Source organism: Salmo salar, chromosome ssa12 (assembly GCF_905237065.1).
Source record: "Salmo salar chromosome ssa12, Ssal_v3.1, whole genome shotgun sequence".
Taxonomy (NCBI): Eukaryota; Metazoa; Chordata; class Actinopteri; order Salmoniformes; family Salmonidae; genus Salmo; species Salmo salar.
In genome coordinates, this window is record NC_059453.1 from 14,295,698 (window position 1) to 14,315,106 (window position 19,409).

The window sequence follows — 19,409 nt, forward strand, 5'->3', positions numbered from 1 at the left end:
GTAAAGTCTTTCCTCCTGTCTGTGGTCAGGTCTGATGGTATCTATGATATATACAGTACTCTGTAAAGTCTCTCCTCCTGTCTGTGGTCAGGTCTGATGGTATCTATGATATATACAGTACTCTGTAAAGTCTCTCCTCCTGTCTGTGGTCAGGTCTGATGGTATCTATGATATATACAGTACTCTGTAAAGTCTCTCCTCCTGTCTGTGGTCAGGTCTGATGGTATCTATGATATATACAGTACTCTGTAAAGTCTCTCCTCCTGTCTGTGGTCAGGTCTGATGGTATCTATGATATATATACAGTTCTCTGTAAAGTCTCTCCTCCTGTCTGTGGTCAGGTCTGATGGTATCTATGATATATACAGTACTCTGTAAAGTCTCTCCTCCTGTCTGTGGTCAGGTCTGATGGTATCTATGATATATACAGTTCTCTGTAAAGTCTCTCCTCCTGTCTGTGGTCAGGTCTGATGGTATCTATGATATATACAGTACTCTGTAAAGTCTCTCCTCCTGTCTGTGGTCAGGTCTGATGGTATCTATGATATATACAGTTCTCTGTAAAGTCTCTCCTCCTGTCTGTGGTCAGGTCTGATGGTATCTATGATATATACAGTACTCTGTAAAGTCTCTCCTCCTGTCTGTGGTCAGGTCTGATGGTATCTATGATATATACAGTACTCTGTAAAGTCTCTCCTCCTGTCTGTGGTCAGGTCTGATGGTATCTATGATATATACAGTACTCTGTAAAGTCTCTCCTCCTGTCTGTGGTCAGGTCTGATGGTATCTATGATATATACAGTACTCTGTAAAGTCTCTCCTCCTGTCTGTGGTCAGGTCTGATGGTATCTATGATATATACAGTACTCTGTAAAGTCTCTCCTCCTGTCTGTGGTCAGGTCTGATGGTATCTATGATATATACAGTACTCTGTAAAGTCTCTCCTCCTGTCTGTGGTCAGGTCTGATGTTATCTATGATATATACAGTACTCTGTAAAGTCTCTCCTCCTGTCTGTGGTCAGGTCTGATGTTATCTATGATATATACAGTACTCTGTAAAGCCTCTCCTCCTGTCTGTGGTCAGGTCTGATGGTATCTATGATATATACAGTACTCTGTAAAGTCTCTCCTCCTGTCTGTGGTCAGGTCTGATGGTATCTATGATATATACAGTACTCTGTAAAGTCTCTCCTCCTGTCTGTGGTCAGGTCTGATGGTATCTATGATATATACAGTACTCTGTAAAGTCTCTCCTCCTGTCTGTGGTCAGGTCTGATGGTATCTATGATATATACAGTACTCTGTAAAGTCTCTCCTCCTGTCTGTGGTCAGGTCTGATGGTATCTATGATATATACAGTACTCTGTAAAGTCTCTCCTCCTGTCTGTGGTCAGGTCTGATGGTATCTATGATATATACAGTACTCTGTAAAGTCTCTCCTCCTGTCTGTGGTCAGGTCTGATGGTAGAGTCGATGACTTTGAAGCACCTATCCATGAAGGTGGCATTCCTGTTGGCTATTACCTCCACTAAGATGGTGAGTGAACTACATGCCTTTTCAGTGAGCAATGTTTTTCAGAATGGGTCCAGACAAGAGGAGTGTCACCCTCCGTCTTAACCCCTCATTCATGCTGAAGGTCCTGTTTGACAGACGTGAACCGGCCTTTACATTTGTCTGCATTTTCTCCTCCCACGGCTGCGGGTTAGCTGGGTGTTTGTTTCCCCAAGTGTGCCTTGGCCACTTACATTACACAGACACAGACAATATGACAGACTGATTGGCTATTTGTTTGCTATGATGAGAGAGTTCTGGGCCAGAGCCTATCGATACAACGACCCTCACACTGGATTGTGGTGCTGTGATGAGAGAGTTTTGGGCCAGAGCCTATCGATACAAGACCCTCACACTGGATTGTGGTGCTATGATGAGAGAGTTTTGGGCCAGAGCCTATCGATACAACGACCCTCACACTGGATTGTGGTGCTATGATGAGAGAGTTTTGGGCCAGAGCCTATCGATACAACGACCCTCACACTGGATTGTGGTGCTATGATGAGAGAGTTTTGGGCCAGAGCCTATCGATACAACGACCCTCACACTGGATTGTGGTGCTATGATGAGAGAGTTTTGGGCCAGAGCCTATCGATACAACGACCCTCACACTGGATTGTGGTGCTATGATGAGAGAGTTTTGGGCCAGAGCCTATCGATACAACGACCCTCACACTGGATTGTGGTGCTATGATGAGAGAGTTTTGGGCCAGAGCCTATCGATACAACGACCCTCACGCTGGATTGTGGACACTATTACTACAGCATATCGGCAGGCCAGCCGGCCTCTACCTTCCTAGTGGTGCATTCTACTAGAGGAGTAGCTACATCGTGGTCCTCTGACCTCTGCTGTAGTGGTGCATTCTATTAGAGTAGCTACATCGTGGACCTCTGACCTCTGACCTCTGCTGTAGTGGTGCATTCTACTAGAGTAGCTACATCGTGGTCCTCTGACCTCTGACCTCTGCTGTAGTGGTGCATTCTATTAGAGTAGCTACATCGTGGGCCTCTGACCTCTGCTGTAGTGGTGCATTCTATTAGAGTAGCTACATCGTGGGCCTCTGACCTCTGACCTCTGCTGTAGTGGTGCATTCTACTAGAGTAGCTACATCGTGGGCCTCTGACCTCTGACCTCTGACCTCTGCTGTAGCGGTGCATTCTACTAGAGTAGCTACATCGTGGGCCTCTGACCTCTGCTGTAGTGGTGCATTCTATTAGAGTAGCTACAACGTGGGCCTCTGACCTCTGACCTCTGCTGTAGTGGTGCATTCTACTAGAGTAGCTACATCGTGGGCCTCTGACCTCTGACCTCTGACCTCTGCTGTAGCGGTGCATTCTACTAGAGTAGCTACATCGTGGGCCTCTGACCTCTGCTGTAGTGGTGCATTCTATTAGAGTAGCTACATCGTGGGCCTCTGACCTCTGACCTCTGCTGTAGTGGTGCATTCTACTAGAGTAGCTACATCGTGGGCCTCTGACCTCTGACCTCTGCTGTAGCGGTGCATTCTACTAGAGTAGCTACATCGTGGTCCTCTGACCTCTGCTGTAGTGGTGCATTCTACTAGAGTAGCTACATCGTGGGCCTCTGACCTCTGACCTCTGCTGTAGCGGTGCATTCTACTAGAGTAGCTACATCGTGGTCCTCTGACCTCTGCTGTAGCGGTGCATTCTACTAGAGGAGTAGCTACATCGTGGGCCTCTGACCTCTGACCTCTGCTGTAGCGGTGCATTCTACTAGAGGAGTAGCTACATTGTGATCACTGCTCCGAGGAGTTCCCCTCAATGACATTTGCGCCTCGGCCAGTTGGGCATCCCCTGAGTGGGGGACATATCAACTATGACTGCCCTGAGCTCAGTCCTATGGGACTTTGCTCTCTGTCTGGCACTTACCTAGTTCACCGATTCATCTGGTATTGTGATACCATATTGGAGTGATCCAATAGCTCACATAATCGTGGTTACATACGTAAGAACACAAGTGCGCATTTTGGAACACAGCCAATGTTTTTAACACGTTTTAACTTTTGATGGTCATCAGGTAGAACTTTTTACCTTTATATTTGTTTCTACAACTTGTAGAAATGCGCCATTTTCACATATGTAGACAATGTGCTGTCGATAATGAAAATGAAGAGATTTTCCTTTTAATTAATTAATTACGTAATTCATTGAGATTTCCTCTTTCTAAGTCTGCTGTTGTTGTGTGGTGATGATGCAGACTTCTACCAGTGTTTCTGTGGTAATACTGACACCTACTGGTTCATCATTGTCAAGACTGATCCCAAAGAGAAAGAACTCAGCTATAGCAGTGGTACACTACATGCCCAGTACATTATTCATCCATTACTATATTTATACATATATTTATAATTTATATTTTATTAACACTATTCAATTACTGCACATACAAAGCATTTTAGAGCAATAGTACACTACATGCCCAGTACATTAATACATTGATACATACATTTATCGTCTTTAATAACAATATTAAATTGCTGCACATACAAAGCATTTTAGAGTAATAGGATTAAATAATATTTTCTTTTAAATAGAAGTTCTTACTGCAGTGTGAACTAGAAAGGGGAGATGTTTGTGTTGATATAATCCCAACTATATGTCCATTTATTTTCATGTTTCAAACATTAGTGGCACATACACTTTCTGGCCTCAAGCCTTAGTTAAAGGTTCATCAATGAATTTGTGTTGGTTCAAATATAAATATTTTACTAATCATTCTAGCCATACGAGAAATATAAAAATAGATCATTATTTATAACTGTATTCATTGTTAATTTAGGATACAGGAAGCATGACAGGGATTCATGAAGTTCAAACTTCATTTTGGGACCCTGGAAGTCAGAAACAAACATAACAGTCATTTATTTATTTAGTTGGTTAGTTAGTTAGTTAGTTAGTTACCTGAGCGTCCATCACTGACATCAACATAATTTGTTTGATTGACATCTATTAAATTATTGGTTTTGATTGATAACTTATGAGGTTGTACTCACAGGTGATTGGTCCGATGGTGAGGGGTTCGAGGGGAACGGAGGGGGTGACAGAGCGGTATTTCCTTTTGGAGCACACCTGAGGAGAGAGACGAGAAGGAGTCAGAGAGACCAGACACTGAGACAGAGAGACCAGAGAGAGTCAGAGAGACCAGACACTGAGACAGAGAGACCAGAGAGAGTCAGAGAGACCAGATACTGAGACAGAGAGACCAGAGAGAGTCAGAGAGACCAGACACTGAGACAGAGAGAGTCAGAGAGACCAGACACTGAGACAGAGAGAATCAGAGAGACCAGACACTGAGACAGAGAGAGTCAGAGAGACTGGAGAGTCAGAGTGACCAGACACTGAGACAGAGAGAGTCAGAGAGACTGGAGAGTCAGAGTGACCAGACACTGAGACAGAGAGACGAGAAGGAGTCAGAGAGACCAGACACTGAGACAGAGAGACGAGAAGGAGTCAGAGAGACCAGACACTGAGACAGAGAGACCAGAAGGAGTCAGAGAGACTAGACACTGAGACAAAGAGACCAGAAGGAGTCAGAGAGACCAGACACTGAGACAGAGAGACGAGAAGGAGTCAGAGAGACCAGACACTGAGACAGAGAGACCAGAGAGAGTCAGAGAGACAGAGAGACGTGATGGAGTCAGAGAGACCAGACACTGAGACAGAGAGACGAGAAGGAGTCAGAGAGACCAGACACTGAGAGACGAGAGAGTCAGAGAGACTGGAGAGTCAGAGTGACCAGACACTGAGACAGAGAGACGAGAAGGAGTCAGAGAGACCAGACACTGAGACAGAGAGACGAGATGGAGTCAGAGAGACCAGACACTGAGACAGAGAGACGAGAAGGAGTCAGAGAGACCAGACACTGAGACGAGGAGTCAGAGAGTCCAGACACTGAAACAGAGAGAGTCAGAGAGACCCTACAGAGAGACCAGAGAACGAGACAGAGAGACTCAGGAGAGTCAAAGAGACCAGACACGGAGACAGAGAGAATCAGGACTCAGAGAGACCAGACACTGAGACAGAGAGAGTCAGGAGTCAGAGAGACCAGACACTGAGACAGAGAGAATCAGGACTCAGAGAGACCAGACACTGAGACAGAGAGAGTCAGGAGTCAGAGAGACCAGACACTGAGACAGAGAGAGTCAGGAGTCAGAGAGACCAGACACTGAGACAGAGAGAATCAGGACTCAGAGAGACCAGACACTGAGACAGAGAGAGTCAGGAGTCAGAGAGACCAGACACTGAGAGACGAGAAGGAGTTAGAGAGACACTGAGACAGAGAGACCAGGGCCTGTATCCACAAAGCCTCTCAGAGTAGTAGTGCTGATCTAGGATCAGTTTCACATTTTAGGTCATAATTAATAAGAATATATGGACAGATTGGGACCTGACCCTAGATCAGCACTGCTACTCTGAGACGCATTGTGGATACGGGCCCAGAAAGCCTCAGGAGAGTCGGAGAGACAACACACAAAATGAGTGAGACCAGAGAGAGACCACAGACTGAGTGAGACCAGAGAGAGACCACAGACTGAGTGAGACCAGAGAGAGACCACAAAATGAGTGAGACCAGAGAGAGACCACAGACTGAGTGAGACCAGAGAGAGACCACAGACTGAGTGAGACCAGAGAGAGACCACAAAATGAGTGAGACCAGAGAGAGACCACAAACTGAGTGAGACCAGAGAGAGACCACAAAATGAGTGAGACCAGAGAGAGACCACAAAATGAGTGAGACCAGAGAGAGACCACAGACTGAGTGAGACCAGAGAGAGACCACAAAATGAGTGAGACCAGAGAGAGACCACAAAATGAGTGAGACCAGAGAGAGACCACAGACTGAGTGAGACCAGAGAGAGACCACAGACTGAGTGAGACCAGAGAGAGACCACAGACTGAGTGAGACCAGAGAGAGACCACAAAATGAGTGAGACCAGAGAGAGACCACAGACTGAGTGAGACCAGAGACAGACCACAGACTGAGTGAGACCAGAGAGAGACCACAAAATGAGTGAGACCAGAGAGAGACCACAAACTGAGTGAGACCAGAGAGAGACCACAGACTGAGTGAGACCAGAGAGAGAGCACAGACTGAGTGAGACCAGAGAGAGAGCACAGACTGAGTGAGACCAGAGACAGACCACAGACTGAGTGAGACCAGAGAGAGAGCACAGACTGAGCGGATGAGCCAGTGGGAAAGATGCAGGACTCACTGGAGTGCAGGAGGAGCTCCTCTGGTCACAAAGGCTGAGTCTGCAGTGCAGGAAGACGTCCCGGTAGTCCCCCTGGTACAGGAACAGCAGAGCAGAGAAGCGAGCCCTGAGGGACGAGCCGCTCTCCTCCACCCTAACTTGACGGAATTCAGTTGGACATCTAAGAAACCGGGAGGGCCAGGGTTTAGGTTAGATAACGCAACCAAAAAAAACGCAACCAAAAAATACACAAACATTAGGGTTCGGTTTCCCAGACACAGATTAAGCCTGGTCCTGGAGTAAAAAGTATTCTCAATGGAGAAGCCCCATTTAAAGTGTTGTTAGTCCAGGACCAGAAATAATCTGTGTCTGGGAAACCCTCCTCCATATGTTCCTTGAGTATAAACCAAGACACCCACACACATACTTGTTCTGAATGATGTAGTATCGCATGATGTCTTTAGGGTCGGGGGATTGTGTGGCATAGCAGTCCTCCAGAACGACCACAAAACGCTCCGTCTCGGACTCCTCTACGGACACACCCACGTGCAGCACGGAACCCACCGGCAAGGTGACTCCGCCCGCTGGGTAAGCCTTTGTGAAGTTGTCGCTGTGGTACAGAGTCATGTTGGAGCCCAATTTGGAGCCCTTACCGACTTTGGAATCCTTCAGCCTGTCAAATGGGCAAATAGGAGATTTGGTTTTGTTAGATTCCAAATAAACAGAGTAAAAAACTCACGGACACTTAGTAAAGCTCAAACCAAGTATATTCACCCACTGGGTCATACAGCAGCATATGACAAAGACATGTTTCCACCAGTGGTAGTATATATACCCCGGTTTGGGTGGAGCATCCTCCTTCCCTCTAAACATGACATGTTTATTGCTAAGCAGGAAGTTAAGTGATGCAGGCAATAAACTGTTCCTTCTCCCAATGTGACCTGACCTGACCTCCATTCCTCCCTAACCCACATCTCTCCATCCTTATCAGTTCTTGCATCCGTGTGATTGCCTTTCCTTTACTCAATACATTCCAAGCTTAACTGCCTCCACCACATACATTCCTCCTACAGATAACCATTAACTTCTGGTGTACAAACCTGACTATGGTACTCCATATTTCAAGTTTAGGAGTCAGAACCCATCAGTTAATAAGAGATGCAGTCAGAGATGGTGAAGGACAAACAAAGTGCCTTGGGTGTGAGAAATGGACTTTACAGGCTAAATAAAATGAATTGTTATTATCATTATTTATAATAATAATAATAATAATAATAATAATGCACATTATTTTTGAGGCACTTTTCAAGACACCCAAAGTCACTTTAGATAGGCAAGATAATAAATTATTATTATTATTATTATTATAATAATTTCAACACTATTACACAGCCAGCTTCAGCTACGTATCTTGATGGAACAACCAGAACAACCAGTACTGTGATGAGTGGACAGAGGAGGTGCAAACCCCTTAACTAGTTATCTAAAGGATCATCAAGAACCACAGGTTTAGAGTATAAACTGTCTATGCATTAACAGAATACTGACAGTTCGACATGTGTCAGCCTGCATTGTGTTACATTGTGTTACAGGGGCGCAACTTTGGTTTTAGAAGTGGGGGGGGACATAATTATTATTGTTTTTAAATCCAGTCAGATAAAAAGCCTACCCAACCACTCGGAGGCGTCCGCATGGTCCTAAAGTACACCGTTGCCTCGTATTGTATCACATTCCAATGATAAAACTGGTCAAACTTGTGCCCCTGTTGTGTTACATTGTCCATGTTTTACATTGTTTACTGTAACGTAACGTCTCCACTTACGACAGGTAGGGTTTGATGGCCACATCCAGGCTGGTCTCTGATTCCAGAGGGTAGGCACAAGAGAAAGGCACGCTCACGGGTCGAGTGAAGGACACGTCGTGAATGTGGTAGATGAATAAACTGTTGGAAAAGATGGCATCAGTTCCGTTTGTCTGGTGAAAGGGGGAAAAGGGAAGAAGATTAGAAGCTAGGAGAGGACCTCTCACCAGTTACCATTTTCTAATACCATTCTTGGACTATTGTATTTCAGTTAATCTGTTCATCATTTTCTGTTGATGGCAACATGTCTCTCTAGCCTGAGTACCGGTTTCTTTAACTAAAATTCCACTTGTTGCCACTCCTTGTCATTGCCAAACAGACTGGCTTTCGGCAATCTCAATGCTCAGTGTCCAGTCGTATTTACGGCGCAGTTGCTGATTGGTAGTTGGAAAAAACATAAATATTTTCCATGACAAAGTTACGGAACATGGGGTGAGCGCAAATTTGGCACAATATAGAATCAATATAGAATCAATATAGAATAAGAATCTTAAGAACAACAACAAACAATGCCGTTACGACCTGATGCTGTAATTATCTTGTGAGAATGCAGTGTCAATCATAGAAATAAGAATGAATAGAAAGGGCGTCTTCATTCAAGTCAGTGGAGCTCCCCAACTTGTAGTCCTAAAACCTGGAAATGAGTTCCCTCTGGTTCATTCAGCCATCCCTAAGGGAAATATTAATGTGGAAAGACTACGGTTTTGGAATAAAAGCTGAAAATAATGTCTGAGGTTGACACAGGCTTAGGAGATCTTACACATTTTGTTCTATGAGATAATATCAAATCAAATTTTATTGGTCACATGGTTAGCAGATGTTAATGCGAGTGTAGCAACATGCTTGTGCTTCTAGTTCAGACAGTATTATCTAACAAGTAATCTAACAAATTCACAACGACTGCCTTACATACACAAATGTAAAGGGATGAATGAGAATATGTACAGTTGAAGTCAGAAGTTTACATACACCTTAGCCAAATACATTTAAACTCAGTTTTTCACAATTCCTCACATTTAATCCAAGTGAAAATTCCCTGTCTTAGGTCAGTTAGGATCACCACTTTATTATAAGAATGTGAAATGTCAGATTAATAGTAGAGAGATTGACTTATTTCAGCTTTATTTCTTTCATCACATTCGCAGTGGGTCAGAAGTTTACATACATTCAATTAGTATTTGGTAGCATTGCCTTTCAATTGTTTAACTTGGGTCAAACATTTTGGGAAGCCTTCCACAAGCTTCTCAAAATAAATTTAGTGAATTTTGGCCCATTCATCCTGACAGAGCTGGTGTAACTGAGTCAGGTTTGTAGGCCTCCTTGCTCGCACACACTTTGTCAGTTCTGCCCATACATTTTCTATAGGATTGAGGTCAGGGCTTTGTGATGGCCACTCCAATACCTTGACTTTGTTGTCCTTAAGCCATTTTGCCACAACTTTGGAAGTATGCTTGGGGTCATTGTCCATTGGAAGACCCATTTGCAACCAAGCTTTAATTTCCTGACTGATGTCTTGAGATGTTGCTTCAATATATCCACATAATTTTCCTTCCTCATGAAACCATCTATTTTGTGAAGTGCACCAGTCCCTCCTACAGCAAAGCACCCCCACAACATGATGCTGCCACCCCTGTGCTTCACGACTGGGATGGTGTTCTTCGGCTTGCAAGCCTCCCCTCTTTTTCCTCCAAACATAACGATGGTCATTATGGCCAAACAGTTCCATATTTGTTTCATCAGACCAAAGGACATATCTCATCTTGTACAGATGAACGTGGTATCTTCAGGCGTTTGGAAATTGCTCCCAAGGATGAACCAGACTTGTGTAGGTCTACAATTCTTTTCTGAGGTCTTGGCTGATATTCCCATGATGTCAAGCAAAGAGGCACTGAGTTTGAAGGTAGGCCTTGAAATACATCCACAGGTACACCTCCAATTGACTCAAATTATTTCAATTAGCCTATCAGAAGCTTCTAAAGCCATGACATCATTTTCGGGAATTTTCCAAGCTGTTTAAAGGCACAGTCAACTTAGTGTACAGTGGGGGAAAAAAGTATTTGATCCCCTGCTGATTTTGTACGTTTGCCCACTGACAAAGAAAGGATCAGTCTATAATTTTAATGGTAGGTTTATTTGAACAGTGAGAAACAGAATAAAAGAATAAAACAAAAATATCCAGAAAAACGCATGTCAAAAAATGTTATAAATTGATTTGCATTTTAATGAGGGAAATAAGTATTTGACCCCCTCTCAATCAGAAAGATTTCTGGCTCCCAGGTGTCTTTTATACAGGTAACGAACTGAGATTAGGTGCACACTCTTAGTGCTCCTAACCGCAGCTTGTTACCTGTAAAAAAGACACCTTTCCACAGAAGCAATCAATCAATCAGATTCCAAACTTTCCACCATGGCCAAGACCAAAGAGCTCTCCAAGGATGTCAGGGACAAGATTATAGACCTACACAAGGCTGGAATGGGCTACAAGACCATCACAGAGCAGCTTGGTGAGAAGGTGACAACATTTGGTGCGATTATTCGCAAATGGAAGAAACACAAAAGAACTGTCAATATCCCTCGGCCTGGGGCTCCATGCATGATCTCACCTTGTGGAGTTGCAATGATCATGAGAACGGTGAGGAATCAGCCCAGAACTACACGGGAGGATCTTGTCAATGATCTCAAGGCAGCTGGGACCATAGTCACCAAGAAAACAATTGGTAAGACACTACGCCATGAAGGACTGAAATCCTGCAGCTCCCGAAAGGTCCCCCTGCTCAAGAATACATATACATGCCCGTCTGAAGTTTGCCAATGAACATCTGAATGACTCAGAGGACAACTGGTGAAAGTGTTGTGGTCAGATGAGACCAAAATGGAGCTCATTGACATCAACTCAACTCGCCGTGTTTGGAGGAGGAGGAATGCGCCTATGACCCCAAGAACACCATCTCCACCGTCAAACATGGAGGTGGAAACATTATGCTTTAGGGGTGTTTTTCTGCTAAGGGGACAGGACAACTTCACCGCATCAAAGGGACGATGGACGGGCCCATGTACCGTCAAATCTTGGGTGAGAACCTCCTTCCCTCAGCCAGGGCATTGGAAATGGGTCGTGGATGGGTATTCCAGCATGACAATGACCCAAAACACACGGCCAAGGCAACAAAGGAGTGGCTCAAGAAGAAGCACATTAAGGTCCTGGAGTGGCCTAGCCAGTCGCCAGACCTTAATCCCATAGAAAATCTGTGGAGGGAGCTGAAGGTTCGAGTTGCCAAACGTCAGCCTCGAAACCTTAATGACTTGGAGAAGATCTGCAAAGAGGAGTGGGACAAAATCCCTCCTGAGATGTGTGCAAACCTGGTGGCCAACTACAAGAAACGTCTGACCTCTGTGATTGCCAACAAGGGTTTTGCCACCAAGTACTAAGTCATGTTTTGCAGAGGGGTCAAATACTTATTTCCCTCATTAAAATGCAAATCAATTTATAACATTTTTGACATGCGTTTTTCTGGATTTTTTTTGTTATTCTGTCTCTCACTGTTCAAATAAACCTACTATTAAAATTATAGACTGATCATTTCTTTGTTAGCGGGCAAACGTACAAAATCAGCAGGGGATCAAATACTTTTTTCCCCCCACTGTATGTAAACGTTTGACCCACTGGAATTGTGATACAATGAATTATAAGTGAAATAATCTGTGTGTAAACAATTGTTGGAAAAATTACTTGTGTCATACACAAAGTAGATGTTCTAACCGACTTGCCAAAACTTTAGTTTTTAATAAGACATTTGTGGAGTGGTTGAAAAAATTAGTTTTAATGACTCTATCCTAAGTAGATTTAAACTTCGGATTTCAACTGCATTTCCTTTTCATTTTGCAACTAACTTCATGTATGCTTTCACGGAAAACAAGGACATTTCTAAGTGACCCCAAACTTTTGAACGGTAGCAAGAGGACAAGTACATTAGGGTGTCTATTTTGAGAAACAGACGCCACACAAGTCCTAAACTGGCAGCTTCATTAAATAGTACCCGCCAAACACCAGTCTCAATGTCAACAGTGGAGAGGCGACTCTGGGACGCTGGCCTTCTAGGCAGAGTTCCTCTGTCCAGTGTCTGTGTTCTTTTGCCCATCTTAATCTTTTCTTATTATTGGCCAGTCTGAGATATGGCTTTTTCTTTGCAACTATGCCTAGAAGGCCAGCATGCCTGAGTCGCCTCTTCACTGTTGACGTTGAGATTGGTGTTTTGCGGGTACTATTTAATGAAGCTGCCAGTTTAGGACTTGTGAGGCCTCAAACTAGACACTCTAATGTACTTGTCCTCTTGCTCAGTTGTGCACCGGGGCCTCCCACTCCTCTTTCTAATCTGGTTAGAGACAGTTTGCGCTGTTCTGTGAAGGGAGTAATACACAGCATTGTACGAGATCTTCAGTTTCTTGGCAAATTCTCGCATGGAATAGCCTTCATTTCTCAGAACAAGAATAGACTGACGAGTTTCAGAAGAAAGTTCTGTGTTTCTGCCCATTTTGAGCCTGTAATTGAACCCACAAATGCTGATGTTCCAGATACTCAACTGGCCAGTTTTATTGCTTCTTTAAACAGAACAACAGTTTTCAGCTGTGTTAACATAATTTCAAAAGGGTTTTCTAATGATCAATTAGTCTTTTAAAATGATAAACTTGGATTAGCTAACACAACGTGCCATTGGAACACAGGAGTGATGGTTGCTGATAATGGGCCTCTGTACGCCTATGTAGATAATCCATTAAATATCTGCCGTTTCCAGCTACAATAGTCATTTACAACATTAACAATGTCTGCACTGTATTTCTGATCAGTTTGATGTTATTTTAATGGACAAAAAGTTGCTTTTCTTTCAAAAACAAGGACATTTCTAAGTGACCCCAAACTTTGGAACGGTAGTGTATATGTATGTATATTTATGTTGTATTACACAGCATTTGAAAAAGAGACGTAGACCTCAATATGTCTTCCGTGTTAAGGTTCAACATAAAAATAAAACATCTATTCACTGTTCCATCCTTGTGCAGTTCATGCATCTCCCCTTGCCTCTATCTCTTCCAACCTCGCTGTTTTCCTCTCATAGCGTTTGAACCAGTTGCCCAAGCATGACCCAGAAGAAGCAAACTACAGTAGTTTGGTCACTTACTTTTAGCAATTAAAAATATAGATATAAAAAGAAAAGAAGTACCTTGTTCTTTCTTACTGGATATAAAATTGTCTTCCGGCTACTGTGTTCACAATGAACTGAGGGGGAAGTTTGAATGGCGAGAGCTTCTCTGGTGTGACGTGATCACATTGGCTGATGATAAACATGTAATAAATGGAATGTTCATATTTGAAGATTGCCAAAAGGCCAGTGTCTTTGGCAATGACAAGGATTGGCAATGAGTGAAATATTATCTAAAGAGACTGGTATCCAGGCTAATGTCTCACACAGCAAGTGTTCTCTGTTGAAAGTTCCGGTGAGGAAAGGGGTGAACGGGTCGGGGTCTGTTCTCACCTCCAGAGTGTTTCCGCAGGTGCCCTCCTTGCGCTCCACCTGGTACCATACCATGCCGTCATGCTCTTCGTGAGCTTTGCATCGGGGGTCGGCCAGGTTAGCAGTGGTGGCGTCCAGACCAGCGGCCTCCAGGTTAGTCCTGTTGAGACCCACCTGTACCAGGCTCCGCCCACACACCAGCTCAGGTCGCAGCAAAACAGGCTGATCTGTAAGAGAGAACGAGAGCGAGAGTCATGAGAAAAGAAAGACAACAGGAAAAAAGTTATTCAAGAACCCCAAATGAAAAGAAGGAATTACAAATTCTCATATACACTCTTAGAAAAAAAGGGTTCCAAAAGGGTTCTTCGGCTGTCCCCATAGGATAACCCTTTTTGGTTCCAGGTAGAACCCTTTTTGGTTCCAGGAAGGGGTTCTACTTGAAACCCAATAGGGTTCTACCTAGAACCAAAAGGGTAATAGCTGGCACCAAAAAAGGGTTCTTCACGGGGTTCTCTTATGGGGACAGCTGAAGAACCCTTTTAGGTTCTAGATAGCGCCTTTATTTATAGGAGTTTACAGTACATAGGTCCCTCAATCAGGTGTTTTCTGAGAACTCACCTGGCCTCTCACACCGCCAAGTGACCCCATCGGTGCTCACGCAGGTCTCCCCCGCTCTGCAGGTACCACACATTGCTTTTGGTGTAGTCGTGGCAACCTGTGACTGTGTTGTTGTTGTGGTGCGATTGTTCTCTAGTGGTGTTTCTGTAGTTGTGACTGGTTTTGGTGTTGTGGTGAGAGCTGACACATCTGGAACAAGGAGTTAAACAGGAGACACAGTTATGAGGGAACATTCATCGCTCATGTTTTGAAAGAACTAGTATGTTGGTATTACCAGAATCACACAATACGAATGTACTGGATGAATATGCTGAGTACTGTTGATATCTAGGACCATAAGAAGAACATCATGGTGGATATAACCAGCTGGTGAATGACTAAGCAGTAAACAGTTAAAAAAATAAATACAATAACTTCAATTCAAAAGGCACAACAACAACAAGCCCCACTCAGAACTTGGCAGAGCAGGGGGCAAAACCTTACATGCACAATAGGCGAAGTAGCACCCGGGAGGCATGACGAACTTGTACACAAAGTAGTTCCCAGGGCATGCCTTGACGTGGATGGGCTGAGACTGCACCCAGCAGCAGTCCCCATTGAAGCTGGCGCAGACTGCACTCTGGACAATCTCATCCACCTGCTGGGGGGGAGGAAACGCCAGCCACAAGGGAGCCTGGGTGCCGCACATGAACGAATCCACACACTTGTCCGGCATGGACACGCTCTGGTTGCCGATGAACATGCGGTAATAGCCGTCCCAGTGGACGTTGCGGTCGCAGTGTTTCTCGCCCACGTTGTTGTTGGTGGAACGCCAGGCGTCGTTCAGGACCGTGTAGATCTTACAGGGGTTGGAGCACTGCTGGATGCCGTTGACCGTGATGCAGTCCTCCCCATCGGCGCACTCATAAAAGCCGCAGCTGAACCGGACATGGGCAAGGTTGGTGTTGGAGGTGGGGTAGGAGCGGCGGACACGGCGAGGGGCATGGTGGTCGTCGGTGGCGGTGTGGCCAGGTAAGCAGATGAGGCCGTCTCCGGTGAAGCCCTTCTTACAGGTACATGTGATGTCACCTGCCATGGGCGAGGTGCGGCAAACGGCTTGTTCGTGACACGCCTCGCAGCTGGTGACAATCGTACCTGTGGGAATTTGGGAATATATGGGTTCATCGTCTTTTTAGGTTGAGGTATCATGATACACCTGCATTGTTTTGATGCCTCCATTTTTAGGTTCTGCAACTAAAGAGCAGAGAAAGTCAATTGTGTGGTGGGTTAATACTTAATACATAATACATGTATCCCTACACTGTCAACTCTAACCAAATATATTTTGGTCAGAGTTCGATATGGCTAAACTAAAATAAGACACTCAATACGAAAATCAAATAAACAAATGCTATATAGTTTATATCATATGTAGTATTCATTATGTAATATACATAAATATTTTAATGTATTAAATATACAGTGCATTCGGAAAGTATTCAGACCAAACCTGTTCCTCATGTTGTTAATTTACAGCCTTATTCTAAAATGGATTAAACCGTTTTTTACCCTTAAGGACATTCAGAGACTTGTCCCGAAGCTACTCCTGCGTTGTCTTGGCTGTGTGCTTAGTGTTGTTGTCCTGTTGGAAGGTGAACCTTCGCCCCAGTCTGAGATCCTGAGCGCTCTGGAGCAGGTTTTCATCAAGGATCTCTCTGTACTTTTCTCCGTTCATCTTTCCCTCGATCCTGACTAGTCTCTCAGTCCCTGCCACTGAAAACATCCCCACAACATGATGCTGCAACCACCATGCTTCACCGTAGGGTTTGGTGCCAGGTTTTCTCCAGACGTGACGCTTGGCATTCAGGCCAAAGAGTTCAATCTTGGATTCATCAGACCAGAGAATCGTGTGGGAGGCGAAGTCAGATGCAGGAGAGTAGAGTGTAGTAACAGTCGCACTTTAATTCCGTTCCAAAAATGAAAGCACATAACAACAATAACGTGCCCAAAACACGGAACACGAACAAAAGGTCTGGCGCGTGGCAATACCCACATAACATGAAACTATATCACACAAAGGCATGGAGGGGAACAGAGGACTAAATACATGCAGTGTGATTAGGGAATGAAAACCAGGTGTGTATGGAACAAGACAAAACAAATGGACATATGAAAAATGGAGCGGCGATCGCCGAACGAACAAGGAGAGGAGCCAACTTCGGCGGAAGTCATGACAGAGAGTCCTTTAGGTGCCTTTTGGCAAACTCCAAGAGGGCTGTCATATGCCTTTTACTGAGGAGTGGCTTCCATCTGGCCACTCTACCATAAAGACCTGATTGGTGGAGTGCTACAGAGATGGTTGTCCTTCTGGAGCTATGTCAGAGTGACCATCGGGTTCTTGGTCACCTCCCTGACCAAGGCCCTTCTCCCCCGATTGCTCAGTTTGGCCAGGCGGCCAGCTCTAGGAAGAGTCTTGGTGGTTCCAAACTCCTTCCATATAAGAATGATGGAGGTCACTGTGTTCTTGGCGACTTTCATTTTTTTGTACCCTTCCCCAGATCTGTGCCTCGACACAATCCTGTCTCTGTTTTCTACTGACAATTCCTTCGAGCTCATGGCTTGGTTTTTGCTCTGACATGCACTGTCAACTGTGGGACCTTATATAGACAGGTGTGTGCCTTTCCAAATCATGTTCAATCAATTGAATTTACCACAGGTGGACTCCAATAAAGTTGTAGATATACCTCAAAGATGATCAACGGAAACAGGATGCACCTGAGCTCAATTTTGAGTCTCAAAGCAAAGGGTCTGAATACTTATGTAAATAAGTTATTCAAGTTTTTATTCAAATTATAAAAACCTGTTTTCACTTTGTCATTATGGGGTATTGTGTGTAGATTGATGAGGAAAAAATGAATTTAATCTATTTTAGAATGAGGCTGTAACGTAACAAAATGTGGTAAAAGTCAAGGGGTCTGAATACTTTCCGAATGCAATGTATAGTATATTTGCGTGTACCTGAGGTATGTCCAGCGCTGGACAGAACCAGGAGAGGAACCAGCAGAGCTACCAGGATCATCCTCATCAACACTAGTTACTTATATAGGGGCAGAAACGGGGAACACAACCTGAAAGAAAATACACTTATTATATTCATCTACACTTTATCCACAATTTACATCTACTGGAAAGTCAGTCACTTTTAAATTCAAGGTCATCCTATTGTGATTAAAAAATATATTTTATTTTCTGTCACAAGACTGCAAAGAACCATGGTACAAAACATAAAATACAATAATATATATTGAGCATGGACACACACATTCTCTGGAGGGTATTATAACATTTCAAACTTAATGTGTTCAGATATATTAATTTCACCAAACCAAAAATAACTTTGTTTAACCATACAGTATGAATAGTGATCTGAGAGGAATACTGACTTACCAAATCTTGATGCTGACTGCTGGAACCCACCTGTAAGCTAGGCATTTATACACTGGTTATCAGGGAGTGGGGGAAACGGGACACATTGTGCAATATTCCCAGGGACAATACCTTAGCCTGGGTCCCAGTATGTTCAGCTCTCATTCCACTCCTTGCCACTTCTTGTCATGATAAACTGTTTGGCAATGACACAGAGTACAAGGAGTGAAATGTCATCAGAAACTGACTGGATTTCAGGCTAACAATGGGTCTGGAAGAGGTTCAATGACAACTATAGATCCCAACTACAGTAGAATCTTAATTTGATCACTCTTTTGTTGCTGAACATTTCCCTGTGTATTTGAGTTTTATGAAGGCTTCTAAAGTTTGTTATTTCCACTTACAAATTTTAGACTTGATTTTCTTTTACGAAAAATGTATCAGCCCCTACAAAAATGTCCATTAATAATAATAATTGTTCACATTTTCTGTTGCTGCAGGTTTATTTTCCTTCTGTAGCAAACTGGCTCAAATTATGATCCTACATCTGTATCAACGTTCATATGTAAGGAATGCAACAATGGCCTGATAACCATGACAACCTGGGGTGTGGTTAAGGTAAAGTCTATATGCTCTGTTGGGTGGCGTCAGATACATTGGATGTTTTCAAACTAATTAAGTGACAGGGCATGTGTATGGTGGCTGGTGGGTGGGTGGCATTAGGTCAACACCATATGATTTATGAGGTAAATAATGCCTCACAATAACCCAGAGAACCACTTAACATTTGGCTGACTTCTTACCTCTCAGGCTCTGTTATAAAGACAATGTGTAATGGGTTGCTGGTGCTCTTGGATAGGCCAACACCCTTGTTTTAATGTCATTTCCACCCTTCTTCAATCAGTTGTTCAATCAGTTTTTTTGTCTTCTGTTTGCGCTAAAGACATGCCTGTTTCAACTGTGCAGTTTTTCAATCCGTTTTTTGTCTTATGTGCTATATATATGCTTGTTTCGACCGTGCCATGCTTTTGGATACACCCTAGCTTGATTGTCCCATTTTTTTCAATCTGTTTTTTTTTTGTCTTCTGTTTGTGATATAGATATGCCTGTTTCAACTGTGCCGTGCTGACAGATAGGCTACCTCTAAGTGTTCTTGACATTGTTCCCTTTATCGTTCAGTTTCTTGTCTTCTGTTTGTACTATAGTTTCAACTGTTTCAACTGTGTTGCTCTCACGTAATACATCTCCAATTA

General features: G+C 43.8%; 1 protein-coding gene across 1 annotated transcript; it reads right to left on the reverse strand.

Annotated features, from left to right (window-relative positions):
* Positions 1-3,911: 3,911 nt before the first annotated feature.
* LOC106606788 (pancreatic secretory granule membrane major glycoprotein GP2) lies at positions 3,912-18,316 on the reverse strand. Its single transcript, XM_045690789.1, has 10 exons — positions 18,178-18,316; positions 17,749-17,858; positions 15,235-15,885; positions 14,752-14,940; positions 14,155-14,360; positions 8,588-8,739; positions 7,193-7,438; positions 6,787-6,946; positions 4,567-4,642; positions 3,912-4,404 (listed from the first exon to the last, which is right to left on the reverse strand). The coding sequence occupies exons 2-10, from the start codon at positions 17,813-17,815 to the stop codon at positions 4,385-4,387; spliced, it is 1,767 nt and encodes a 588-aa protein (XP_045546745.1). The 5' UTR covers positions 17,816-17,858; positions 18,178-18,316; the 3' UTR covers positions 3,912-4,384.
* Positions 18,317-19,409: the final 1,093 nt, after the last annotated feature.

Bases quoted from the DNA above. Each gene is read 5' to 3' on its own strand.
- LOC106606788 (XM_045690789.1), bottom strand. From the start codon at position 17,815: ATGAGGATGATCCTGGTAGCTCTGCTGGTTCCTCTCCTGGTTCTGTCC. The intron at 14,941-15,234 runs GTAAGGTTTTGC...TCCTTGTTCCAG, and splicing joins CTACTTCGCCTATTGTGCAT to ATGTGTCAGCTCTCACCACA. The intron at 7,439-8,587 runs GTAAGTGGAGAC...CCCATTTGACAG, and splicing joins GCCATCAAACCCTACCTGTC to GCTGAAGGATTCCAAAGTCG.